The 27,015-nt window shown below is 40.0% G+C and overlaps 1 protein-coding gene across 3 annotated transcripts in view; it reads right to left on the reverse strand.

The window, feature by feature from the left end:
• Nucleotides 1-27,015, reverse strand: part of col7a1 (collagen, type VII, alpha 1) — a 64,021-nt gene that overhangs the window by 15,725 nt on the left and 21,281 nt on the right. For 2 of the 3 annotated variants that reach the window (XM_080892303.1, XM_080892302.1), the window contains exons 41-105: nt 26,816-26,851; nt 26,689-26,733; nt 26,105-26,140; nt 25,962-26,006; nt 25,808-25,843; nt 25,631-25,666; nt 25,466-25,498; nt 25,301-25,372; nt 25,152-25,211; nt 24,937-24,972; nt 24,768-24,848; nt 23,816-23,851; nt 23,581-23,625; nt 23,397-23,468; nt 23,215-23,259; nt 23,091-23,126; nt 22,908-22,949; nt 22,646-22,726; nt 22,457-22,492; nt 22,306-22,341; nt 22,023-22,103; nt 21,894-21,929; nt 21,033-21,104; nt 20,858-20,902; nt 20,567-20,602; nt 20,268-20,303; nt 19,665-19,769; nt 19,520-19,585; nt 19,189-19,224; nt 18,601-18,636; nt 18,469-18,516; nt 18,336-18,371; nt 17,747-17,851; nt 17,373-17,582; nt 17,260-17,295; nt 17,123-17,167; nt 16,915-17,031; nt 16,755-16,826; nt 16,258-16,302; nt 15,457-15,492; nt 13,466-13,501; nt 13,343-13,387; nt 13,213-13,245; nt 13,027-13,089; nt 12,853-12,888; nt 12,205-12,285; nt 12,046-12,114; nt 6,865-6,900; nt 6,693-6,752; nt 6,534-6,578; nt 6,413-6,448; nt 4,757-4,792; nt 4,613-4,672; nt 4,372-4,497; nt 4,218-4,289; nt 3,960-3,995; nt 3,812-3,871; nt 3,664-3,708; nt 3,223-3,258; nt 3,060-3,095; nt 2,677-2,733; nt 2,488-2,559; nt 1,160-1,231; nt 1,052-1,087; nt 864-944 (exon numbers count right to left, since the gene is read on the reverse strand). In XM_080892303.1, coding sequence (XP_080748429.1) covers nt 864-944; nt 1,052-1,087; nt 1,160-1,231; nt 2,488-2,559; nt 2,677-2,733; nt 3,060-3,095; nt 3,223-3,258; nt 3,664-3,708; nt 3,812-3,871; nt 3,960-3,995; nt 4,218-4,289; nt 4,372-4,497; nt 4,613-4,672; nt 4,757-4,792; nt 6,413-6,448; nt 6,534-6,578; nt 6,693-6,752; nt 6,865-6,900; nt 12,046-12,114; nt 12,205-12,285; nt 12,853-12,888; nt 13,027-13,089; nt 13,213-13,245; nt 13,343-13,387; nt 13,466-13,501; nt 15,457-15,492; nt 16,258-16,302; nt 16,755-16,826; nt 16,915-17,031; nt 17,123-17,167; nt 17,260-17,295; nt 17,373-17,582; nt 17,747-17,851; nt 18,336-18,371; nt 18,469-18,516; nt 18,601-18,636; nt 19,189-19,224; nt 19,520-19,585; nt 19,665-19,769; nt 20,268-20,303; nt 20,567-20,602; nt 20,858-20,902; nt 21,033-21,104; nt 21,894-21,929; nt 22,023-22,103; nt 22,306-22,341; nt 22,457-22,492; nt 22,646-22,726; nt 22,908-22,949; nt 23,091-23,126; nt 23,215-23,259; nt 23,397-23,468; nt 23,581-23,625; nt 23,816-23,851; nt 24,768-24,848; nt 24,937-24,972; nt 25,152-25,211; nt 25,301-25,372; nt 25,466-25,498; nt 25,631-25,666; nt 25,808-25,843; nt 25,962-26,006; nt 26,105-26,140; nt 26,689-26,733; nt 26,816-26,851 — 3,609 coding nt within the window. Of the gene's footprint in view, nt 1-863; nt 945-1,051; nt 1,088-1,159; nt 1,232-2,487; nt 2,560-2,676; nt 2,734-3,059; nt 3,096-3,222; nt 3,259-3,663; nt 3,709-3,811; nt 3,872-3,959; nt 3,996-4,217; nt 4,290-4,371; nt 4,498-4,612; nt 4,673-4,756; nt 4,793-6,412; nt 6,449-6,533; nt 6,579-6,692; nt 6,753-6,864; nt 6,901-12,045; nt 12,115-12,204; nt 12,286-12,852; nt 12,889-13,026; nt 13,090-13,212; nt 13,246-13,342; nt 13,388-13,465; nt 13,502-15,456; nt 15,493-15,812; nt 15,849-16,257; nt 16,303-16,754; nt 16,827-16,914; nt 17,032-17,122; nt 17,168-17,259; nt 17,296-17,372; nt 17,583-17,746; nt 17,852-18,335; nt 18,372-18,468; nt 18,517-18,600; nt 18,637-19,188; nt 19,225-19,519; nt 19,586-19,664; nt 19,770-20,267; nt 20,304-20,566; nt 20,603-20,857; nt 20,903-21,032; nt 21,105-21,893; nt 21,930-22,022; nt 22,104-22,305; nt 22,342-22,456; nt 22,493-22,645; nt 22,727-22,907; nt 22,950-23,090; nt 23,127-23,214; nt 23,260-23,396; nt 23,469-23,580; nt 23,626-23,815; nt 23,852-24,767; nt 24,849-24,936; nt 24,973-25,151; nt 25,212-25,300; nt 25,373-25,465; nt 25,499-25,630; nt 25,667-25,807; nt 25,844-25,961; nt 26,007-26,104; nt 26,141-26,688; nt 26,734-26,815; nt 26,852-27,015 lie in introns of all 3 variants that reach the window. The other variant, XM_080892304.1, reaches the window with a different exon arrangement.

The raw sequence follows: 27,015 nt of genomic DNA on the forward strand, positions 1-27,015 counted from the left end.
TTAAAATTTAAAATTGGTTCTTTGATAAATTGTCTGTGATGTGTAGACAGCTTTGGCGCTGGTGCTCTTTTTAGGCTTGAATGATTTATAGGTCAGTGTTAAGTAGCTCAACAAACAAACAAACAAACAAAACAAAAAAACATGCCTTTGAATTGGTAAGGTACAAGGACTGGACAGAAAATTAGTGAAAAAGCCCCCAATGCCCCCCAAAACTTTTAAAAGCCCCTTTAAAAGCCTAAAGAATTATTGCTCCATACCACTTTAAAATAGGGCAAGAAAAGCTGGATCCTGGGAAACAGAATATAAAGAAATTAAAAGCACCTCAAATCGATTCGTTTCCTTGAGTGAATGTGTTTGATTTGCATCTTTTGTATGTATTTCACCTGCTGTCTTCATGCTTCTCTTGAAGCCATTTTAATAAAGGTTATAATAAAAGAAAAGCATAGCATGCCTTCACACCCCTGTGTCATCTCCCACTTTGATCTTTGTTTCAAATTGAATTTAAATCCATGAAGTAAGTAAAATAGAAATGGGAATTGAGTCCACCAGGTTGAGTAAAACATCAATTTTCTGCTATCAATCATCATAATAGAAGTTGAAAGTATCTATATGTGTGACACAATTTGCACTAATCCTCTGCAATTGCATCAATTTTATGCTGTTATTCAGTTATGCCTGTCATCACCCATCCCTGAAAAACACTGAAGGGATAAAAACACAAAGAATGAATGAGCACCAGCTCAACCACACACACACACACACACACACACACACACACACACACACACACACACACACACACACACACACACACACACACACACACACACACACACACACACACACACACACAGAGAAAATACCTTAACTCCTCTTATTCCCATGTTGCCAGTCTCTCCCTGTTCACCCTTACGCCCTGGCAGTCCATCTTTTCCCAGTAATCCCTAAAAGTCACAAAAAAACCACAAATCACCTCTGCTTTTTTTAACTGATGACAAATCTACACACAGGTAATAAAGAAGCTGCAGTGTGATGGAAGCTAAACACCGACCGATTCACCAGGTACTCCAGGTTGGCCTGCTTCTCCCTGCAGAGACAAAACAGTAATTACAGCAGTGAAATTACTACACAATCATCATCCATGAGCGGCGTTGCTTGCCTTCTGCCCACCAGGTCCTCTGGCACCTGGGAAACCGGTAGATCCTCGTTCTCCAGGTTCTCCTCTCAAACCCTAATGTTAAGTAGACACATGCACATAAATATAGATATTGATCTTCTTACAGATCAATACAGTAGCATTTTTATTTTGATTTTTTTCTGTGGTAATATCATAATATTTAAATCATTTTAAGGTTGGAATTGATTCCTGTTAAATCCCAAATCAATGTCTAAGCCTGCATGGCCAACACATACACTTCATCAATGATTTTGCATTATGGATCAGTTCTTTAGAGTAAACACAATAAAAATGCACTAAAATTTCTTTAATGCTGAAACATTGTTAACAAAAAAATAGTTAATACAAAAATCTGGCATTATCAACCAAAAATGCCAAATATTTGCTGAATGTAGCCAAACAGGCCTAAAAAATATAATTAAGTAGACAACATATAGGCAGACATACTCAACACTGCTGTAACCCCAAATGGCCACTTAAGACTGCTTCTAAAAGCAAGTCAATCACAATCAAACTGTCCAATTAATTAACAATAAGGAAAAAAAGATTAGATCGATTAAAACTACTCCTCCATCATGGTAAAATATGTTCATTACAAGGTTTGGCCAGATAGTGCCAGTGGGGTTAACACGTTACCTTTACCTTAGATGTTTTTTTGTGCATTTTTAGGCAAATATTTGACAAACATTATGGATTACAGTGCAGATATTTTTACACAACACCCAAGACGAGTCACTGCTGTGAAGTTTTAATGCCCCCTTATTCACGAGGGTTCGCCACAGCAGGTTGCGCCACATGTTTGATTTGGCAGATTGTTTTTCTTTTAACAACGGATGCCCTTACTGACACAATCCCAAACGGATTTCTTTCTCCTCCCTGAGAAACAAAGGTCGCGAAAGTGTAAACCACTACTCTAATGTCTCTGTAAAGCACTTTGAATCACCTTGTTGTTGAATTGTGCTATACAAATAAACTTGCCTTGCCTTGCCTTACTCTAGTTGTAGTTGTATTTGTATGTTATCAATCTCAGGTATCTCTGTGTGTGACATTGATGCAGCTTTCTAAATATATTTCTAGTGCTGGCTGATAACTCTAAATATTGCCACAAATAAGGCACAAGATGATGTTCACACAACTTCTGCCAAGCAAGTCCATATCTATTATTTACAGTCTATAGTTTCAGTTTCTGAAATGCAGCAGTTCCTTTCATCTAGTCGCCGTAAATTATTTATCTTAACTGACAACAACCTTAATTGATGGGCTGCTTTTCTGACATTATTCAAACCAAACAGTTAATTAATTCATCTTACCACTTCTCCTGGTGGACCTTCTTGACCTTTTACCCCCTTTTCTCCTTGTATACCTTTGGGTCCTCTGTCACCCTAAAAGCAACAACAGTAAAATTCAGAACAAGTTTTTTTTAAAAAATATTACGCTATCACAACTAAAGTCAATATTTAGCCACAGTAAATGGTGTCATGCATTTGTTGTTCACTGACTGTTTCTCCTTTGTTGCCCTTTTCTCCAGGAGGTCCTCCCACCAGCACAGTGTCCCCCTGTAAGTGATACTACATCTGTAAGAATCTGCTATAAGCCCCAAGCCAAACACACAACGCTTTATCCTTTTGTCTCTTCTTTCACTATGCATCCTGTAATATCACAGGCCATTACCATTGTATGTATTTATACATTCCTCCTGCTCTCAAGGAGCCAAATCTGTTGTAAGAGTTCTTTTTAGTAACAGCCACATCTGAGACATGACTTATTTAGTCCTTTATCCATTCACTGTCTCTGCCGCCTTTACAAATATACACAAATAGACAATCAACAGAGTGAGAGAGTGAGCAGTGGTACTGCTTATTAGATATTAAAATGTACACACCTTCTCTCCTTTGTCACCTTGCGGCCCGCTGTCTCCCTGAAAAGGCATTGCATTCAAGCGTGTCAATTTAATTCACTACTTTACATGAGCAGAAAGCTCAGGGGAAGTAGCTAGGATGATGACAGAAAAAAAAAAAAAAAAAAAGAGGACCAGTGGTATTTACCTTCTCTCCCCGAGCCCCACGATTCCCTGGAGGACCCTAATGAACACAAAAGACACACAAACACATTACAAACAGCTTTATAATGAAAAATGACTGTGGATGCTTCTGCCCCATCAAATTGCATTAATGATGTAATGTCACAACTCTGTAGGGTGCACGGTTTAATTAAACAGTGAGCATCGGTAGAATAGATTCCTGCTGATCGCGCTTTCTAACTGCAATGCACTGAAAAGCCAAAGACCGACTGACTGAATAATTTACAGTGCAGGAAATGCACTGTGACCTTGTGAAGGGCAGCTTTTCTATAATAACAATAAGACTTTGCTTGTGTTCTTTGCTTCACAGCTCAAAACAGATTGTCCTTTGGTTTAAAAAGAAAATTGAGATCTTTGGTGGACAGGCTCCGTTTGCTCCTGAATAAAGGAAAAACTGGATATTTACAGATGATCCTCTCTCCCCATCCAATCCAGCTCGACCCTCCTCGCCCTAGGACACGACAGACACAAGATGAGCAGAAATACACAATTCTTAATTTCATATATTTTAGGAGAGAAGTTAACAAATCAGTAACGCAGCCACTGTGTCTTACTCTGGGCCCTGGATCTCCTCTTTCACCTCTCGCACCGGGGACGCCAACACCAGTTTCCCCCTGGCAACAGAAAATATATGAATTCAAAAAAAAAATCTATACACATTTAAGCTGCTGGAAAATAAAATACTGCATGTGAGAGAATCACCTTGTCTCCTTTGACCCCGTTAGTACCAGGAGATCCCTAGAAAACATATTATTGATCATATAAATCCATATTCAATTTCTTCTTGTCTGTTATGACATCTTTCTCCATCTAAATCAGATCTATTCTTGATTTTGAGATCAATTTAACCCAACAAAAAGGTGATCCAGCTAAAAACAGGTAAAGTACAATTAACAGTCAAGCCTAAACTGGAAGCTCTCAGGAGAAGGTACTTTGTAAATAAAAAAAACAGGAACTTACTGCCAATCCAGGAGGTCCAGGAGGACCAGGGGGACCAACATTTCCTGCACGGCCAGCAAAGCCTTGGAGACCCTGAGAGTGAAAACACAGACAAAGATGTAAAGGTTAAATTAATAATAATAATAATAATAATTCTCTTAGTGGATGAACCAACCCTCTCTCCCGGGGGTCCAGGAGGTCCTGGTTGTCCATTTTCTCCTCTCACACCAGGTGGCCCACTGTCTCCTGTTTTCCCTGCAGGACCTGGAGGACCAGCTGGACCAGGCATCCCTGGATCCCCCTAAAACGCAGTGACATTTTCACCCTCAAGTGAGGTGCGCCTGATACAGCCTGCAATCTGATTGGAAAGATAAAAATATAGATCATCTTTTGCTGCAATGTGTGCTATTACTCACCTTTAAACCTGGAGGCCCAATCCGACCAGGAGGACCTGCAAGTCCTATCCCTTTCTCTCCCTGCAACACACATTTTATCATAGCAGTCACTGTCAGATTGGTTAGACTGCAGGAAAATCGATAAACCAAATGACGAAAGCTCACCTTATCGCCTTTTGGCCCGGGAGATCCCTGTGCCCCCTTAATTAAGTTAAGAAAAAAGAAGAATTATTTATTGTGTTATTTACTTTTTTATATTTGTATCAACAGGAAATTAGTCAAAGTAAAAGAGAAAAATATTAATGAATGAATTGCTGTTTCATAAATTTATTGTGCAGATTTAGAAATATTTCATAAATGTTCCAGTTTCAGGTTGTGAGAACCGTTAATGTGTTTTTTTGAAAACCTCAAAACCAACAAATCATTAAAATCTTGCACATCACAGTCGTCTGGGCAAAGACAATAAAAACAGGAATAGCAATTTCAATGTCCTTGTGACTAGAAAAAAGCAGTGTTTGCCCCTGATTGCTTTGACATTTTATTTGCATTCAGATGAAAGATTCAGGTGATAGATTGAAAGAAGTTGCAGCAACCAGCTTGTTGCTCTTTGGTTCAGAACCGTTGGCTGACCCCATTCAATTGCAAGGTGCTGCACAGGTCGTGTGGTGGGAAGCAAACTTTCTCCAAATAAATAACATCCAAATGAGACTGACTTCAATCACTCTCAGACACGCTGGAATAGGAATGCAAATAACTGCTGTCCGAGATATCCAGATATGTGAAATCTGAAAGTCAGTTTACAAAAATTTGTAACACGTCTCTTTGCAATATGAGATACAACTCATCTAGTTTCCAGCTGGTTGCATTCTGGTTATATTTCTATATAAAAGCAAGGTTGAAAAGCCTTATGTCATTTTTTTATAGTTAAATTGCCATAGTGGAACAACTACGTCACTATTTTCTGTTTCAGCTCTATGAGGTTCTGTTTAGTAATTACTGCCATGTTCTGTGTAATGTGAATTCCTGTGTATGTAGGCAGCAACAGATAGCAACAGATTTGAGATTTCCACCAATTTATCTCAGTTAATCACTGTATTTTCACAAACAGATGGTGTGTAATTGCTAATTTGACCCCATTCAATCACAAACTGGTAGAAGACCGACTCCATCTTGTTGCTCTTTCGTTGCCGTCTGGATACACCAAAGTCACTTTAAAGACAGCAGCTGACTCTGCGTGGTCACAGACCTGGGCTTCAACTTGGAAGGAACAATTTCAAAGCCAACAACAATGCAAACGCATTTACACAAAGTGCAACAATTGTCTCCAGCCTGGGTTTTCTCTAGTGTGACTGTAGCATTAGATACACTGTCTATAGACCAGTGTTTCCCCAATGTGTGGGCTCTAGTGAGCCATAAAGGTGTAGCATAAGAGGTCATTTAGTTGTCTTTTACAATGTTGTAATTTCTTAATAAGTGCTGGCCGTGTACGCTGTTGTTGGGTTTTCTCCTCTTATTACATACACATATAATATACATTTTATTGTTTTGCTCTAATATTTATCAAGGCATAGAAGACATTTTAAAAATATAAAACTGTTCAAAATTTGATGAATTTTCCCAAAAAAATAAAAACAGTGACTTTAATACCATCGACTATAATGGATCACTGGATTTATGTGAAATTACACAAAATTACACACTACTATTGGCATCAGCATTGCAAATCTTCCATAAAAGCATAAACACTATGACTAAGAGTTCATTAAAAAATCTAATATGACTTTTTGAAATCCAGTTGGGCAGTGGAAGTTGATTACTCACATCTTCTCCAGGTTCTCCTGATTCACCAGCTTGTCCCTTGTATGACAACAGACAGCACATTGTGTACCTTCATATTTGTATATGTAAGTGCATCATTATTTTGTCCCATTATCGTACTCACTCTTTCTCCTTTGATGCCAGCAACACCTTTGTCTCCCTTGTTACCCTAAATGACAGCAGTTGTGCATTCAGATATACAATTTTAATGAAAAAGCACTTAACATTTCCAGTCGGTCCCTCTCACTCACTGAGGGGGAGCTTGCAGTTTGGTCAGACTCACCTTTTCACCAATTGGACCTCTCTCTCCAGCTGTGCCTGGCAGCGTTAAACCAGGAGGACCCTGCATCAATCAGAACCAGGAAAGTGCTGTAAGCTGCATTCGTAAATGCTGCTCTATTGCGTCACTTCATGCTGCAGCTACTTCCACATTAATGGCAATAGGAGTGACTCACCCTCTCTCCTTTGGGTCCAGGAGGTCCAGCCACAGCCTGTGTACAGAGTACAGAAGAAGGAGGAAAATAACAGTAATTACCTGCACAGCACAATGTGGGTTGTTGTTCATTAAAAGATGCCAACGTGTACCTAAAAGCTTTGGTATTAAGTATCATATTAGCTTAATCATCTTTGCTTCTAGCTCTCGAAGATTAAGAGCCTGAATGTCTTCAGGACGGACAGCCAACAAATGCACACTCACTGTTTAAGAATAGCACAGCAGACTGTGAAAACATTTGAAAATCTATTCAGCTTCACTGCCAAAAGCCTGCAGATGCAAGTCCAGTGTGTCTTATCACTTGTACACAACAATATTTTAAAGGTAATTTAAGAAAGACTGGATTGTAAGGGACTGATTCAAAAAATGCTTAAATCCAGAAGTTACTTCGTGATAAAATTCTGTTTTTATTTGTGGTGTTCAAACATGTTTCACCACAATGATAAGGAAGAATAAAGGAAGCAAAGTGGAATAAACGAAGCACATTATGGAGTGTGACAGACAAACTACAAAAGTACTGTGCTTCAGAACACAGGCATCGCTTCCTGTTAAAAAGGGAGTTCTTCCTCCCTGCTGTCGTTTGCTTGCTCACCGGAGATCACCAGGTCATTGAGCTTTTCTCTCTCATATCACATTGTTTTTACCTTAAAATATAAAGCAGCTAAAGATCATTCTTGTTGTGAGCTGGACACAAAAAAACCAATGTGAAGTAAAACATCTTCACAAATCAGGTGAGGATTATTGCAGGGATTCTCAAAGTTTAGTGACATACTGCCAGTTTGGGAAGGCAGCATGTGCCTGATTGCCGAAGAGGAAAAAGTTGTATGTACTCTTATGTAGTCATTTTTTATTCTGGCTTTTATTTTAATAACCATGATCTTCTTTGAAATTTCTGGTGTTACAGGAAGTCTGGAAATTTCTGTAAGTCAAGCGAGTGAGCGCAACCCTTAAGTGAAGAGTGTGTGTGTGTGTGTGTAGGTGTGTGTGTGTGTGTGTGTGTGTGTGTGTGTGTGTGTGTGTGTGTGTGTGTGTGTGTGTAGGTGTGACAACAAATGTTGGAGAGAAATCCTGAGCAGATGAACAAGTTGTATATAGCAGGTTATCAGAGTCACTCAAGAAACTGAGTGAATATAACCATTCAGGAAAAAAAATGAAAACAAATCCATTTCATAAGTCGTTTTATTTTTCATGTCTTTCACTAAATGCATCTTCTTCAGTGTTGTCGGGCATCGGAAGTGAACCAGTTCATGGCAACACGGACAATACTGGTGCTTTTTGAATGTTTTCTATACGTTGAAGCTAAAACGCTGAATTACTAATGTTTGCAAAAGCATGCCATAATGTGTCTGTGAAGGTTCTCGGTCAACCAGGTCATCGTAGTCTAAGGAGCTTGGAAAGAAAAGCATCTGGACTTCTTTATGTTTCCTTGAAGACGTTTCACCTCTGAATTCAAGCAACTTAAAGAAATCCAGACGCTTTTCTCTTTTCTCTCCAAGCTCCTTAGACCATGCCATGCTCTTTGTTGACTTTAGCTCTGCTTTCAATACGATACTCCCGGACAGACTAATAGTTAAACTGCTGGAAATCGGACTTCCTTCTATTGCCTGCTGCTGGATCAGAGACTTCCTCTCAGACCGTGTACAGAGAGTTAGAGTGGGGCTCTTCTTTCCTCAGCCCTCAGCCTCAACACCGGCTCTCCACAAGGCTGTGTACTGAGTCCTCTACTGTACACTCTGTACACACATGACTGTGTTAATACCCACCCAGACAGAGTCATCAAGTTTGCAGATGATACCACCGTGGTGGGGCTCATCTCTGGGGAAGATGAGACGGCGTACAGAGCTGAAGTTCAGAGGCTGACAGATTGGTGTGTAGACAACAACCTGGACCTCAATACCACCAAGACAGAAGAACTGGTAGTTGACTTCAGAAGCAGGAAGTCTGAGCTGCAGCCTGTCGGCTAGTGTGTGTAAAGGGTGTCCAGTTTCAAGTTTCTGGGTGTGCACATAGACACAGACCTCCAATGGAGCTCTAACATCTCTGCGGTTTTGAAGAAGGCCTAACAGCGTCTCCACTTTCTGAGAATCCTCAGAAAAATGGACCCGAAGAAGGAGCTGCTGACCGTCTTCTACCGCTGCTCCATTGAAAGTGTGCTGACATATTGCATCGGTGTGTGGTTCTCCAGCTGCACCACAGCACACAGAAAGGCACTCCAGAGGGTCATCAATATGGCCCAAAAAAATCCTTGGACATCCTCTTTCCTCCCTGAAGGACCTGTACAGCACTCGCTGTCTCAAGAGGGCACGCAGCATCCTACAGGACGGTACACACCCAGGACACCGGGTGTTTAAGCTGCTGCCGTCTGGCAGGAGGTTCAGGCTGCTGAGGTCCTGGACAAATAGACTCAAGGACAGCTTTTACAACAGAGCAATACCCTGATCAATGCAAACAGCTGACCTGACTGGCTACCTACCTGGACTTTTTTTGGGGGGGCGGGGTAACAACGGTAAAAACAGTAACAATAATAATATTTATATTTATAACAAGGTGCAGTAATAATTAATGTGCAATAATAACAGTGTGCAATACAAATACACTTATTCTTCTTTTTATTATATATAAGTTAATATACTGTGTGTTGTTTGTGTTGCGCTGTGATGTGTCGTATCGGGCCGTGTTGTGTTATATGTAGTGCCGACGTAGGACAGTTTTCCAATTTCATTGTACTACTGTACTATGTATGACTGTGCAATGACAATAAAGAGTTATATTATCTTATCTTATAATGTCTTTTGTTAAAGAAGCTCCAAGTTAATGGGCTTGAAAAGCATGTGGCATTGTAATAGTTTACGTTTGCCTGAATGTTTGCGTCCCGAGATTAAATGAACAGAACCAAATTATGTTTTAAAATATAGGGTAACTCAGAATTTTGAAACACTGCGTTTCAAAAATTGAAAAAACAAGCAGCTGGTATTGTTCTTAAAAACAAATTAGTTAATTCCAGCACTGTAACACACACTTCATTCTAGACTGTACACTATGTTAATGTAAACCCCTTATAAAGGGTGGAAAAATTCAACACCATAACAGCCTGCCATTAAAACAAATCAGATTTGCTGAGACTGAATTGGAGGAAATTCATTACAAAAAGTAACAGTTTAATTAGAGCTTATGCCACAATTAAAACTATTAATGTACACTGTTTTTTCTTTATTAGAAATTTTTAAAAGAATCCATCAAACAATCAGTAATAAAAACTCAAGTCACATTAAAGTGTGGAAAATGTGATAATGTGAGAAGCAGTTAACAGGGAACATTGTGTAAGTGTCCTTCTCTGTCATTTTTAGTTTTCATCTGCAAGAATTTGGCTTAATTTCCATCCTCACTGGCAGAATCAACACAAGGAAGCCAAACAATCCCCTTTAACAGATGTCTCCCATCATTCGTTAACAGTATACCAATGTTCATCCAGCACAGCTGTTTGAGCATGATCATTTTTGATTAGGTTTATCATTATATTAGTGGTTAAAATAGAATAAACTACAAGGCACAGCAACTGCCCAACAAGTCAATAATAAACTCCTGGTATACAAAGATGTCTTACTTCACACAGGGTTTCATTTCCCAATCGAAAAACAATAAAACTGTGGAACAAAAATCTATGGATCAATAAAAAAACAAAAACAAATTAACTTTAAAGTGACAGACAGTGCACATAAAAAAGGAATGGCATTTGACCTAACGCATGTGAACCCATCTGTCAGCCACGGTGGTTGTGTTAAAGCCTGGCCTTCAGCATGGAGAGCTGCCAATAGATGTGGCACACTGGAATTCATCAAGGATTTTAATGCTGATGAAAGCAAAAGGATGAATGCAGAGGTATAGGTCTGTGTCATCCATTCAGCTGGAAAACGACCGCAAACATACAATACTTACAATAGGGTCTGGAGACTATCTGTTAATGATTTAATTTATAATGATGAGAACATTTTTGTGCAGGGATGTTTAGTCATATAACAGATTAACACAGCTGACACTCTGCACAGGAAGCTTGAATTCTTCTATTACCATAAAGTCCCACCATATCCAGTTTATTATAGGAAAGCATAAACTGGAGACACGGCCTACTGTAAAATAAAACACATGGTCTTAGAGAGAAATTAAGATTAAATACTCAAAAAAGACTTTTTTTAACACCCCAGAGATACTGCTTTGTGTTTCACCTATTCGGGAATTAGCGACCACTCCAAACAGCTCAAAATGTCCAAGGTTAGAAGAGCACAGTTGGCCTGACTGTTTAAATATGCAGAGGCAGAAATGTGTTCAGACAGAAATGAGAGCAGGTCCACATTTATCTGGCGTTACTCCACAACACAATTTATGATCGCGTTTGACCTCATGAATTACAGTTTCCAGTTCCAACGACCCCAAAATTCTCCAATTGCTCTGACAATATACTGGCTCTCAATCAAACCTTTTCCATATTAAATTCTTAGATTATCCTCATGTGTCACATTGCCAGTCAGCATAATTAAACCATCTCAGCATCATAGCTATCATCTACAAATAAAACAGTAGTACTCCAGTTTCTCTTTAAGAAGAGTGGACTTACAGGGGAACACATCTGGAACCCACTGGGGCTAAGGTTCATGCTTTAAGATGCAGCTGTGGCTAAGATGGTACAGCGGTCATCGAATTATTGGAAAGTTGGTGGATCAGCCTTCCAATGGGTCGACTCCCTGACTTCTCCGGTCCACATGACAAAGTATTGTTGGGGAAGATATTGAACCCTGAGTTCTCGCCATTGGAGAGTGAGATTGTGTCTGAATGTTAGATAAGTACTTAGGCGTAGAAAAAAAAGGTGCTCTGTGAATGAGACTGTGTTCAACCGAGTAGAAACGCATTGTGTAACTACCAGTCCATTTACCATTTACTGCTCCTAAAGAAGGACTCAGAATAGAACCCCTGGTGTCAGATAAAAGCTCTTCAATCTAATAATAACGCTATACTTTTTAAAATTATTACTTCATACAACAAACCATTCTGTAGCTTGGATTATATCCGATAAAAACAACCAAAAAACTAGCTGCATTTTCTGTGTCTCTTAGAAAGATATTGCTCGCTAGACGCAACATCTGCTCACCTTCCCTGGAGGCCCGCTGTCTCCCTGCTCCCCCTTCAGCCCAGCCTGGCCTGGAGGTCCTGCAATGCCCTGAGGAACAAATTACACAATGTTAACACTGAGAAAAAAAAAACACTCAATAGTGCTGCCACCGGTGAGCAATATGACATAAACTCAAACCTGCTTTCCTGGTAATCCATGTATTCCTTCTTTGCCAGGCACCCCATCTCTTCCAGGAACACCAGGTTTTCCTGCTTCACCCTGAGGAGCAGAAATGCCTTAGCATATGCAGTGTTTATCACTCTCACACTGAAGATCATTTACTCATTCAAAATCTGAATCGATGCCTGTGTTAAATTCACATCTTTACATCATTGATCAGTTATGGTCTACACAATAAGACTCTAAATAATGCACACAATGCCAGATAAATGAACTTACATCTATTTTGCTTGATTTTCTTATCAAAGTATGCCAGCACTTATTTTCAGGTTATAAAAAAGCACTTCACATTTTAATATATTTAGTCTACAATAGTCAACATATTACACAAATCCAGCAGTGGATGTGTGAGAAAACCAGAAATAATAATGGTAGAAATGTTGATATATCCCCAAAAAAGAAAGAAGGGTCTGATATCCCAAAAAACCCTATGCAGCTCAAGCTGTCAGCAAAATCTTGGTACAGATGTTTTGGCATTTTCAGTTAATCACCTCCCTATTTTCAGCTACAACAAAACTGCCTGAGGGTCAAGACTTTTTTTCACGTTTACATTTCCTCACTGTGTGACACATTGCAGCCGCAGCAGGATTAAGACCAAATACGCACCACCTGCCCTGGCAGTCCCGGAGGCCCCTGTGGACCCTGCAGGGAGAAAAAAATTACAGTGGTACGAAGGAACACATTTTGATACACACCGTGAGATTTTAAATGAATTTCACGAGAAAACATGACAGAATTATTTTCCCCTGCTGAGAAGTTATGATTTGTGGGAACACATACCACAGCTCCTGGGGGACCTGCTGGTCCTGGCAGACCTGTGCTCCCCTGTGCACCAGGAGGACCCTGCAGAGATGAGAAATAAACTCACAGGGTTATCTGTTGTACATCACAACTGTGCACATTGTTATATTATTCGGTCCCGGAGAAATTTAATGCATTTTATATAAGATGTAAAAATTTTTATACCTGTACACCAACACCTGCTTCTCCTTGATTACCCTGTAAAAAACAAAAAGTTTTATGAGTTTGATAAACAAACAAACAAACAAAAATCTACTTGTTGTACACTAAAGTTTTGATAATGTAGTGAACTCACCTTTACACCGGGTGGACCTGGCAGCCCAGCGGGACCCATGGGACCCTGTTAAAAACACATCATCAACGTTGGTAACTGTTAATAAGAGTCTTTGAATGTGTGTGACATGTTTGTCATACTTACAGTCGGCCCCATAATGCCTGGCTCTCCTGGGTTTCCCTATAAGCAAAGTCACAAAGTCACATAAAAAATTGAACATCTGCACACAGGCCACATGCTAAAGGAATGGGTTTTTTTTTTTACATTTTTAAAAGCTAAATGGCTTTGTTCCTGAGAGTTATGTAAGAATGTCAGCCGTGTCTGTCGGTCGCTAAATATAACTTTCTGCTAGGAGTTTCCATTCACAGCAGTCCCAGTGAGATGATCACTGATACAGAAACAAGCAATTCTGCATTTGACTGCTCCAAAAAACAACCAAATGAGTGAATATTAAACTGTGTACAGATCAGCTAATGAGTTTATGTATTTTTGAGGTGTCTCTTTCAAGTCTTTAACTCTAAGTTAAATGACTACTGGTAGTAGCTTTATATGTAACAAAGTGATGTTTTCATCCAACTCTGAGTAGCAAAATCCAGAGCTGAAAAATGACGCCAAAGGTTAAGCTTATGAAACACAAAACTGAGGCAGGTTCCAAAATTGAGTACATAGACATTTTATATATATATATATTTTTTTTAACAATGATTAGCAGCTATCTATTAACTGCATTTTATATCCATCAATCCTTAGGTAAAAAATGATCACTTAAAAAGAAAAATCCTAAAACTGAGGCTTCAGATTTAAAGGTTAAAAACCCATACATGTTAAAATGATAAAATGTACAGATAATTTAAAAAAATGGTAGCCTTTAATGCTAATTTTAGTTGTCATAATAATGTAATGAACTCATTTTTTAATATAACTTACTTATTAAAATTTTTATTCAGGCTTAAATAGGCTAAAAGTCTGCCCCAGTGTTTGACGCATGCTTTTACATATACTACCTTTTTTGTACCCATGCAATCTATAGATCATCTTGCTTACCAAGCAAGCTAGCATCAGCTGATAACTTCACCCTCTCATTCAATTCAATTTTATTTATGTAGGTCCAAATCACAACAACACTCGCTTAAGCTGCTTCATATTGTAAGGTAAAGACCCTACAATAATACAGAGAAAACTCCAGCAAACAGATGAGTAAAAACTTGGAGACAGTGGGAAAGAAAGACTTTGGCTAGATCAATTTTTGTATACAGTCAACTCCCAGGAAGCAAGCAAATAACTTTCATTTTCAAAATGTAGAACTATTCCTTTAGGCAACATATTTATGCATAAATATGTTTAGAAAAATTGAGTACTGAAAAAGGTGCACACTTTTTCTGTACCCAAAAATCTACAACTTGGAATGATAAATACTGTCATATGTACATGTCTCTATAGGAAACATAAAATACAAGCACTTAATTGATGGACAACAGGTAGAACAATACAAACAGATTATCTGAAATGTCAACAAGGAGACATTTGCATGGTAAGCTCTGAAAAATCAGCACTGTGCAAGGGATAAGCAAACAACAGACATCAGGCACAGCTGCATGCATGATAAGCAGATTCGAGCGAATCATCAACCGTACTTTCTGGAGTGCACCCAGTTTAGTATTCCCCACACTACTGTACATAAGAGCTGCGGCTGAGGATGTCAGCCGACTTGCTTTCATCTCGTCTAACAAATTTATGGTATTTTACACATTTAAATTATTTGCTTCAAAATGTAGTCCTTGAGTTTGACATAGATCCTTTTGGACATTTCATGAGGAACAGTTCGAGGTCTGACTCTTATCCCAGACCTCAGCTCCCAGAATCATGATTCTAATAAGAATGAATTAAGATTAAAGAGGTGAAATTTGCCTGGGAGGTACATGACAATGAGTGCATCCCGATGACAGGTTGTGCTCCTGGTGTTAAATCATGCTTTATTTTTTACCCTGCTTGCTTTGTAAGCTATTGCCCATCAGCGTCTTATCAGTTTTGGTCGAATCCTAATTATATCTGATACTACAAGGACAGATTCTCCAAACCTTTTACACCTATTTCCCCAAAAGCTCAAGCATGCCAGCCATCAGCAGAGAACCTACCGGTCTGCCTAGAACTCCTGGGAACCCAGGGAAGCCCTGGAGAAATGACAGACAAAGGAAAGTGGATGACAGGAGGGAGGGGGGGGGACAGGTGGGTGGAGAACAGTGACGAAAAAGGGGAAACGAACAACACACACAAAAGGAAATGGACATAGATAAGACGCACACAGGTAGAGAGAGAAAGTTAAAGAGTGAGGCGTTAGTCGCACAGCTGCACGTGGTTATTGCCTAAGGATCTACGAAGCCTCGGCCCAAGGAGGGAAACAGCTCCGTTGGCTTTGAACTTGCAGCCAGCCTGCAGCTTTAACTCTGCAGATCAAGCCTAAAAGAAGCAGACTGTGTTACTGGTTACTCACTGGTTGGCCTCGAGGACCAGCAGGCCCTGTTGAACCCTGCTCAGACACGCAGGGAAGGAAAACAAAAAGTGTGAGGAATATTTTCCTTTATCTTTCCTTGGTTTTACCATGACTGATGATAACCATGACTTACAGAATTTCCCCAAAGTGTGTTTTGGGGAAAAAAGATGAAACTTTAATGTGTTCTTTGTAGAGATGTGGTTCCTACTTGTTACATACTTTGAAAACAATAGATTATAGGCTCATTATGTCTGTGAATGATTATCAGTGATATAAGGAAATACACACACTTACCAAGTCAGCTGAAATTAATGTTTAGAATACATATTTACAAAATCAATGCTATATCGTTTTCACTATGACAATTTGAAAGTACAGTGTTGTAAGAGTCAAGTTAACTTTCAGAAACCTCTGCCACACATCCCGCAGGGAGCAGTCCACTTACCGGTTTCCCATCCTGGCCCGGTTTTCCAGTCTCTCCTGGTGTTCCCTGCAATTGCAAGCCACACATCTGTATGCTGACAAATCTCATAAGAGTATCATAATAGTTTTATATTAGACTGACTAACACTTTCACGCAATTTAGCTGAACATCAACAAATATGAACACAACAGGTCATCTTTACGTTTCAGTTTTGCAAGATAAACAAGAAACAATGTTTTAATTAGTGGGAATTTAAGGAGGCGGAAGAGAAATTTTATTAGCTTTAGACATAGCTTGACTAACTGTTTCCCCATGCTTACAGTCTTTGCACTAAGCTAAGCCAACCAGCAGCCTTCAATAGTGTAATATTTAGTGGACAGATGTTAGGATCACAGCTTTTCATCACTGATCTTCCTAACAAGCAGGAGGTGGTAGTCAGAATATTTAAAACACATTTTGAGTTCATGATTAGAGTAACAAAATATTTTAATCAAGGCTCCATTTGAGAGGCAGCTCACCTGTGAGCCATCACGGCCTTTTTCTCCTGGCTCTCCTCTCTCACCTTTATCACCTCGAGGTCCCACGAAACCCTGTAAGGCGCATTCCAATTGTTTATTCATATTAAGACACATACGATGTGACATGACACAAGATGTGTGTAATATGCGTAAATCTTACGCGGTCTCCTTTAGGTCCTGACGGTCCTGTAGCACCAGGTTCTCCCTTCAACCCAGATACTCCAGGAGGGCCTCTAGCCCCAGGAGACCCAACCAGGACTGAGTCAGCAGATTCTCCCTATAAACCATAATCACATACATATGTGTATCCTTTTTTTATTCTACATTTACTAAATATCTTATCACAACAATAACTAAAACTATTTTACCTTTTGACCTGGCGGGCCAGCTGGTCCTGTTAATCCATCCCGACCCTGAGAAACAGAACAAACTATCAGTTAACTACAAGAACCAGAAAATTTACTAAAACAAGAAATGAAACCATCAACCTAATAAGAGGACTCACAGAATCTCCTCTGTCACCTTTCTCTCCTCTTTCCCCCTAAAAAACAAATATACAATGTCATCAGTGTGATGCCAAAAAGAGACCCCATTTGGTTGCCCAACTCTCCTCTCCACCTTATCTCCTGGCCTTCCTGCCTCTCCTAGTTCCCCAGCTCGTCCAGGAAGACCTGGTATCCCTGGCTTGCCAGGCTCCCCAGCAGGCCCCGCAGGTCCCTCTGACCCTCGTTCGACAATGGCTCTTCCTGGAGGCCCCGCTGGTCCCACAGGTCCTCGGTCCCCTGCGTCTCCTTTGCCGCCCCTCTCTCCAGAAAAACCACGAGCACCCTAGGGCAAAACCAGAATAAAAAACGATTTCTCTATCAATTTCATTCGATTAATTACACTCTAAAGAAAAAATCCAAGCAAGATGCTTCATTCTATCTGACTGGAAGTCTTCACATCATTTTGTCTTTTCACTTTAATCCTCGAAGATGCTTAGTCACACTTACATCTGCTCCAGATGGTCCTCTCTGTCCAGGCTCACCCTTATCTCCCTTTTCACCTTTCTCTGAAAGTGTGTCCTTGCTGTCCATAGCCTCCTTCAGATCAGACACCTGTGTGGAGCAGAAATCCAAAACGGAAAAACTTTATAACTTTCAGCAGCAGATGCCCATCTGCAAAATGTTTTAATCCCCAGATAAAACCAGTCATTTAGAATTCATCCCAGCAGCTCAAAAACTGCTCATAAACAGTGTCACTTTAACCTGCCAGGCATAATTCTAAAATATATAAGCAGGTGTATGTGCATAATAAATGAAAGACTCATGCCTACATTTACTGGACTAAATGAGCTGCTGAAACAAGGCCAGACATAAATGGTATGATGACATTTGCAAGAACAAAGTGGGAAATATAACACTTTGCATACATTTGCAGGAAATGTTCTTCTCTAAAGCTATAACAGAAGCAAGAGTAAGTGCTGATTTTAAGACTGTTTAGATAATTGCATTTTTTCCCCATTATTCCATCCATCCATGCAAGTGAAAGCCAAAAGAAATCATGTTCAAATCGAGTTAGTCATCTGAGGAGTCCACCTACCTGAATACCAAAGCCTGCCAGAGCTTTCTGTACATCCTGGCAGGAAACACGGAGACATTATTAAACCGAGATGTAGAAATGTAAAATACTGACAACTGACAATTACATGACAGACAATGTGCTGATGTCTTACCACTGACGTCCCGGGTTTGCCAGGTGCTCCATCCTCTCCTGGGTCTCCCTAAACATAACAAGATATGAAGGAGTCAAAAAAAAAAAAAAAGTGGACCCTCGACGTCACATTTTCACTGAATGTTTCACTTACAGTTTCACCTTTCAGGCCAGGCAGACCTCGCTCTCCCTGAAAACAAAAAAGAAAAAATGAGAAATACCAATGAGGGTGAGGGGGGAATCGCACTGCAATACCATCACAATAAACTGCACACAATAATAACGGCATCACAGTAAAATGATTCTTAGATCTTTGCAATCTTTCTTTTGTGCAAGAAAAAGTACTCCAGAAATGGAAAAAAAGCAGGGCTTATTTCTTTAGTAATGTAACTTTGGTGTTAGAGTGTGTGTGTGTGTGTGTGTGTGTGTGTGTGTGTGTGTGTGTGAGAGTTATTATTATTCAGCTTTAATAACATGTTAGTTCAAAGTACTCCAGTTTATACTTGCTAACTAAAAGGTAAGTTAATTGTTCAAAGAGGACTGTGAATGTCATATGCCAACTAAAGAGTCTTGAGGTGTAATGAGTTCTCATAAGAATAGAAGGTGAAAGACTTGACCTGTAGCTGCTGTTACATAGAATCACATTTCCATTCACTTCCTGTTTCAGCTACAGAAGCAGGACACCAGTTAATACAAAAAAGCCCAGAAAAAAAAGAAAAAACATCTCGAAACTACAACTTACTCTGGTTCCTGCAGCTCCAGGGATTCCTGGGACACCCTGAAAGGAAAACGGGGACACAAAAATGAAGACACCCTGGCAGCTAACAAACAGCAACTTGTGTAGATATGACACACATAACTGCTAGTTGTGAATGTTGGTGGCTCATGGTTTGGGGATAACAAGAGCAACATACATAGAATATAGTGGACAGTAATAATTATTTGACTGCCACTTATTTTCTTTAAAAATATATATTTCTCCATTAAATAAGCTAAAAGAATCTAACTAAAAGATGCTCAATTTAGTTTCAGCAGCACCAACAGCGGCAATAAGAATGGTGATGCACACTCACGGGTGTTCCTGGGGGCCCCTGTGGACCTGGGATTGGTGTCGCGTCAGCTCCTTTCACATACACAACCTGAGAAAGGGGAACATCCCGTTTCATTCAAAACGCCAAATTAACTTTGCTATTTTTCACATGTTGGCTTCACTCGCACCTGACCAGGAGGACCAATGCTGCCAGGTAATCCAGGTGCTCCTGGGGGACCAGGGGAGCCTAAAGGCCCAGAAGGACCACGGTCTCCTGTCTCCCCGTCACGGCCCTGAAAAACACATGCTGTTCACAACTGAAATTCACCCCACACACTTTCTTCCTCTTTCACTATAGTAAAGGCTGAACTATAAAATCAAAGCAGGTGGCCGCTGCCACCCCTCCACTGATGTTCTAGAGATAATTAATATGAATTTGCACATGAAACCGGCACTCTGACATTTGGCACCCCTCTGGATTCCACTCAGAAGTCGCTCCACTTAAAGGCTAAGCTAGATCATTAGAGGTGAATTTATATAGCTTCTTCAGAGGAGCCCATTGATTCAGCAGTGAGAGGCTGATGTCAATTTTAGAACAACTATGGCTGACAAATATACAGCTGAAGGGGGAAGTGATCAGGAGAAAAAAAGGATGGAAAGCTGATATGCAATAAAGTCATAACAGTAAGGCAGGGCGATATAAGGCATCTCGATAAGATATATAAAAAACAAACTGACAACAAACACATTTTTGATAAGTAATCATATGAAAGAGGTTTGTGAAAACTGACATCTCTTCCAGCTGCTCCAGCTTCTCCTTTGTCACCCTGTAGATTAGAAATAGACATTAAATACAATCTTCAAAAATAATCCTGCTAAATTATGGGTTTTCTTGTTTTAATCCCCTCTTTATGTGCACATCATGTAAAAATAAAAACCAATGTCTAATGTACGTACATGTAACATGCAATTTTACATGACAATCGCGTGGCTTGGTTAGCAAACATCGTGCCATGGGTCAAGTAAGATGCCTTTACAGAGTCAAACTGTGGAAATCATGTTGACTAAATCGTATAAAAGAGACACAGACCTTTCTACCATCTTCACCTGGCACGCCATCCTCGCCCTGTGAGTCCAAACAAAATGCATTACAACAAACAGGAACAAAGTGCATAATGGCCAGTCTGCCACGGGAGCACTCAGTGCCTCTGCTTTAGAAACTCACTTAAGCGAACGATTATGCGGCAGAGCCTGAAATAAATGTCCATACTGCTTTTGATCAATAAATATCATTTACAGAATAAAGGTATAAAAAAGGCCATTACCAATTATACAAGTACATCAAACTATGAGGATATTATATTCAGGAGGTCAGAGTTACCGTTTTGCCAGGTGGTCCAGCTTTGCCATTTTCACCTGCTTTACCCTGACAAATAAAAGTAAAGTTAATTAGAAATTTGGAAGTGGAAGTTCAGTAAAAACATGTATAGGCCTGACAGACAGAACGATGGAACTTTGTGGGAGTCTCTTTTTGAGTAGGATAGAGGGGTACTCACAGGTATCCCTGGATTGCCTGCAGGTCCAACAGGCCCTGGGGGACCCTGCGCCCCTACTAGTCCAGGTAATCCCTGGCAGAAAAAAAACAACAAATAGTCCAAGAGTAGATTCTGCAATGAATTACTAGACACTGTAAAACAGTGCAAAATAGATTTAAATGTGATTTGTTTATTTTCTGAGACGATCACTGTGTAAAAGATTCAGATTCAGAGATGTCATCGCTAGATAGACTTTAATGTGCATGAGCAGCTGCAGAGCTGTTGTACAACTGCCCTGTAAGCCAGGATTTAGATCTTTTAAATAAACCCTAAGTTTCAAAGTTCTGGACTTTTAATAACATTATTATGGTCAATATTGCATAACAGTCTCCTCTGAAAAATGGACTGGCCTGGAGACATCTTTCCCTACAGTCGGCTTACGCAACTCAGCACAGATCTAAAAGCTGTTTTTTTACAGTTTCCACAGTGCCCTCTGCAGGACGCCCACTTCAAGTGCATATGCTCACTAAAATTGAGAATGTCGCAAAATAATGACCCCACAACCCCAAATTGGATGAGCGGAAGAGAACGGATGGATAGATGGATGCTCATTAAAATCAAACTACAGAAGACATTTCCATCATGAATAATCATTTGCACGGTGATCATCTCAGACAATATGAAAAGTACATTTCCTGAAACTACATTAAATACATTTCCAGTGTAAAATGATTAAAACAGAACAATGAATGAAAACCTGAAGGGGCAAACAATTATACCCGTCTACTTAAGTAACAATACAACCAAAAATAATGTGTTTATTTTGTAATGATTGCCTTTTTCACACAATCATCTTCAAAGACAGAGAGAAACAAAACTTACATCCCTCCCTGGATCTCCCTGTTTCCCAGGATCACCCTATAACACAAATAAAAACAAATGCAGTGCATCAGCTACACAGAGACTCTGTGAGTCTTATAGTTTGGTAAAAAATGAGACAAACTGAAATACCCTCTGGCCAGGTGGCCCAGGAGCCCCTGGTTTACCATCAAGACCAGGACGCCCATCTAAGCCAGATGCTCCCCGTTCTCCCTGGTAATGCATCAGTTAAGAGTTAGGAAATCACATGGTTATTACAGTCTGTAAGTTAGCAGTATACACATGTTTCTGCCAGCAGATTCCTACTGGAAATCTGCTGTTTCACTAACAAAACCAGTGGAAGTTTCCTTGCAGCACAATGACAGAACTACACATGTCAGAAGAGAGCAGTAGATGAGATTGTGTGACTCCAAACCTTCTCTCCAGGTGGTCCTCTGTCTCCTGTGTCGCCCTATAAAAATCAACGTGGCATAAATATAGTTGAAAATCAATGAAATTCAGACAGTTAAAGATATGCATTAGAGATAATTGTAATGTAGAGAATGAGAGAAGGAAAGTCCACTCACTCTTGTCCCTGGAGGCCCCCGTTGTCCCTCAGGACCCTTTATAGACGACAGGAAAAGAACAAGAAGTCACATCACTCTTGCATACAAAAATCTACTGAGAACAGGATCTGTGCACATTCAGATTTATATAGGGCAACTTATCAGATGCTATGAATGCATTTAAAAATTGCAAGAATGAGGAACACTCACTCGTAGGCCTGGAGCTCCAGGAGTCCCCGCCTCGCCTTTCGTGCCTTTGCCGCCATGCTCTCCTGGGTCACCAGCATCACCCTGGGAATCACAGTGATGTAATCTGCTGCTATATACTTTTTTTTACCCAGTTACCTTACATTTTTCAGCTATTGGTGTTTATTTAGGATATTTTAACAGGTCAAACGAACATACTTGATTTTGTAAAAAATAAATAAATAAATAAATTCTCAGTGTCTACATGCACAGAAAAAGCGCTCACCTTTTCTCCTCTCTCTCCTTTCAGCTGGCCCTGGATATCAGCCTGTTGACAAACAAACATGGCAAATGTCACATGGAGCACTGCCTCCTCTGTGTTATCAAAATTGGATTATAAGTAGTTAATTCGGTGTTAAGCTGATTCCTGGAGGCTGTTAAACAGTGTTCTGTGACACTGTTTTTTTACCACTGTTCCTGGTGGTCCTTGGGGCCCTTGAAGTCCCTGGTTGAAGAGAATAAAGTGTGTGAATCCACTAACGGTACATATAAAGACACATCTCCCATTTCCAAAATGAAAATAAGCACCATACCTGTTCTCCCTTCTCTCCTCGTGGTCCAGACGGTCCAGGGCTGCCCTGTGATTGAACACAGATCAATAAAGGTGCTGAGCGGCCGACCTTTTTCACAGCTCCTTCTCTCAAGGTCTCAACAGAATAGTACAAGAGCATACTGAAAAGCTGTCTGCATGATAACACATAAATGAGCGTCTCACATTTCGTCCACTCTCTCCAGGGTCTCCTATGTCTCCTTTCTCGCCTGGTGGCCCTGGCTGACCAGTCTGACCCTGAGTGCAGCATCAATCAAAAGGTCTGTTAAGTGAACTTTCAAATGAGGCAATTTAAAGGTTGCGATTGAAAACTTAACTTTAAAATATGCTTCAAAGAGATTTGTCATACCCTCAGTCCTCTTTCTCCTGGCTTCCCTGGAAGTCCAGACTCACCCTGATGAAAAATTAAAGTAAAAAAAATAAAATGGCCAAGAGAAAGGATGGAACTACACCTAAATATTCATGACAGAAGGATCCTTTCTTTGTGGATATATATGATGGGGATGATATTCTAGTCAAACAAACATATTATAAAAGGTAAAAAGAAAAAAGAAAGAATGTGAAAGAGCGGATGTTATACTCACAGGAATGCCTTCATCACCCTTCTCTCCTCTCTCCCCCTAAAAAAAACGGGATTAATAATTTATTTGGGTGTGAAGCTCTGTGGCATTAAATTTCAAAATCGACACTAACCCAGTAGAGCATCTGAAGAGAGTACACATGCACAAAAGAAAGGCACTGGACATGTCATGAATACATAAAGGGTACTTGTTTTTACCTCTAAAACGACCATTAGAAAGAGGCGCATGTTGAAAGAAACAGAAGAAGGTTGCTGTTGATTTTTGATTACAGCACTGAGAGCAACATGGACAACCTTAATATCTTAAAACAAAAGTATGGAGTAAAGTGCAACAGTATATGGACACCTACACATTACACCTACAGGAGCTGCTCAGCCATGAAAACCCATACCATGAAGGTCCCGGCACACAGTTATTGTGCTGATGTTAATGCGCAAGGAGGTTTGAAGCTCTGTAACTTTTCGTAGCTGAGTTGCTGTGGTTCCTATATCTTTCTGATTTCAATAATTGATTGTGTTGTATTTTAGGTGATTGTGGAATATCTCGCAGGATAGAAAGTGACTTGTTAAGGTGTGGCCCAATACTTTTATCCATATAATGTACTTCACTGTGTAAGGTAAACCAGTGAAAGAATAAAAAGAGTATAAAAGTTTCAGTAGAAGCTATAGTTTCCCATAGAGGCTGGACCATATGGTTGATATTATAATAAGAATATTAATGTGGAACCAGAAAACATTTTCCATATATCATAAATTTAGATTATCAACTGATTATTACACTTATTTTAAGTACAGAAAATGTATGTCAACAGTCCTTTCTAAATATATTTACACTGTGGAGTAAAACTTAAATTATCACTCAAACCTACATCCTATTTGTAAACTCTTGAAAAAAAAACCTGTTGCTTGTCACAGTAAAGGTCAGGTAGTAACTTCATCCAAAACACCGCTCTGACCTGTTTACCGGGAACACCTAGCTTTCCTGGGAATCCTGCGCGTCCATTTTCTCCCCTCTCTCCCGGTTCACCTGGATCTCCCTAACAAACAGTTAAGAGGACCAGATAAACAATCAAGCAGACACTAATAAACAAAAACAACTGAAAGCATTCGCAGCAGGCCTCTCACCTTGGCACCTGGCCTTCCGCTAATACCAGCGGGCCCCTGAGGGAAAAGCATATGTTTATGTACTTTTGCTCTGAGAGGTTTGGGAATGACAACAGGTGGCACAAGGGAATGCTCCATGAATAACTGATGCTTGTGTCAGGAATACATCACGGCAGCTGTAAACAGTGCATCTGTGCCCTTTGTAGCTCTGATAAAGAGAAGTTAGGATGACTTACTCGCTCTCCCGGCTCTCCCTTAGGTCCTGCAACACCTGACCCTCCAGAGCCCGGAGACCCCTTACAGTATAAGAAAAAAAATCAAAAACCATTATGAGGTACGGCAAATGATGAACATTTAAAAGCAATAATTAACATATTTTTCTCACTTTCTCTCCTCTCTGCCCTGGTTCTCCCTTTTCTCCTTTCGAACTCTCAGGGCCAGGTACGCCTCGCTCCCCCTGCGGGTGAAAAGCGGTGGAAGTTACACCCATGAACTCTGAGCGAGCTCCGCTAAAATGAAAAGTTGTAGGAGATGCGATTTTACACATTACCTGTTCTCCTTTCCTCCCTGGGAGACCTTGAACCTGCATGATTTAAATAATTCAATAAAGGCTTGTCATCATAAACATAGACTGTCATGAATATTAAGTGTATATCCAAAAAAACGCATGAAGAAATGAATGTATGTGATGATTTTCTCATGTCTGATTGCTCACAGTTCTCCCAGGCTCTCCTCGTGCACCGTCATTTCCCTGGGAACAGACATGTTCACTTGTTCTTTCATCTTTGCTTTGAAATTCATTACACCAGATTATGAAACATTCAACGGCAAAATCACGTTCCTATTGACCCGCTGCCTCTCATATCATTGCACTTAATTATATCAGTCTCACCTTTTCTCCTGGCGGTCCACTGGGTCCTGGTAAACCCTGTTACAAAAAGGAAACACCATTTTGTGAGACTCCTAATGCAGATGATGCAACAAGCATGAAACGGAAAGGCACACAGATGCCATTAGCCAATATAACATAGCAGTCTGTCACTTACTCTTACACCTGCTGGTCCTGGAGGGCCTGGCTTCCCTGAATCTCCCTGAGGAGGCAATTTAATTCAGAAAAGAGTGAAAAAAATCTTTTGAAAGCACAAGATGCTAACCTGTAACTAAGACTACAAACTAAACCAGTACTCACTCTTCCTCCAGTTTCACCAGCTGGTCCTCTCTCCCCCTACAAACATAAAAAGGTTCAAATTCAACACATGCTCTTTCGGTGAAAGTTTCCCTGTATTAAATCAGCACATGCAATCAACAGAGTCTTACTGCCATACCTGAATAACTGAAAACATTACAAACCTTTTTGGGGTGTGCTCGAATACGTGTGGGTAAAACGATGCACAGCATCAGTGGTACCAATCTACTGAGCATCAGTGACATCACTAAGGTGTCTGCTGAGAGGATACTAAAAATCCTTCCCATCTGACAAGTGATAAAATGGCATCATCCATCATAATTCATGACTGTTTCTTTTCTCGGGCTCTTTGATATACAGTATCATTTTATGACCTCGTTACTTATTCATTCATTCAGATTTTTTTTTTGTGAGTAGCATAAAAGGACTCCAGCTGTTACATCATCACGATTATTTTTTTTAAATGAATGTTGAATCTTATAGAAAAGGGGCCCCAAATACTGTGAAAAGTTATCTTGATCCATATAACAGAAAGACGAATAAACAGTGACACAAAGAAAGATTCAGTCTCATGTCATGTGACTCACCCTATCTCCCTGTAATCCAGGCTCACCTGGTTGCCCTCTGTCTCCCTATCAGGAAAGAGAGTGATAGAAGTCATTATTCTCTTGGAAAAATGGCAAAAGTTTATTTTTTTCCCTGCCATCGTCTTACCTTGCTGCCAATTTCTCCTGGAGGCCCACGGGGCCCCTGAAAAACAGAAACAAAATGTTCAACCCTAAATTTATCAGCTCCACTGAGGGGGTTATGAATTTATTTCTGTTTCTAATTACACTGTTTCCTAATTAGCAGGATTTCTCAGCACCCAAACATGGCCATTTAGAAAGCATTTCCTCAAAACTCTCTAACTGTAA

Source organism: Rhamphochromis sp. 'chilingali', assembly GCF_963969265.1.
Source record: "Rhamphochromis sp. 'chilingali' genome assembly, chromosome: 9".
NCBI lineage: Eukaryota > Metazoa > Chordata > Actinopteri > Cichliformes > Cichlidae > Rhamphochromis > Rhamphochromis sp. 'chilingali'.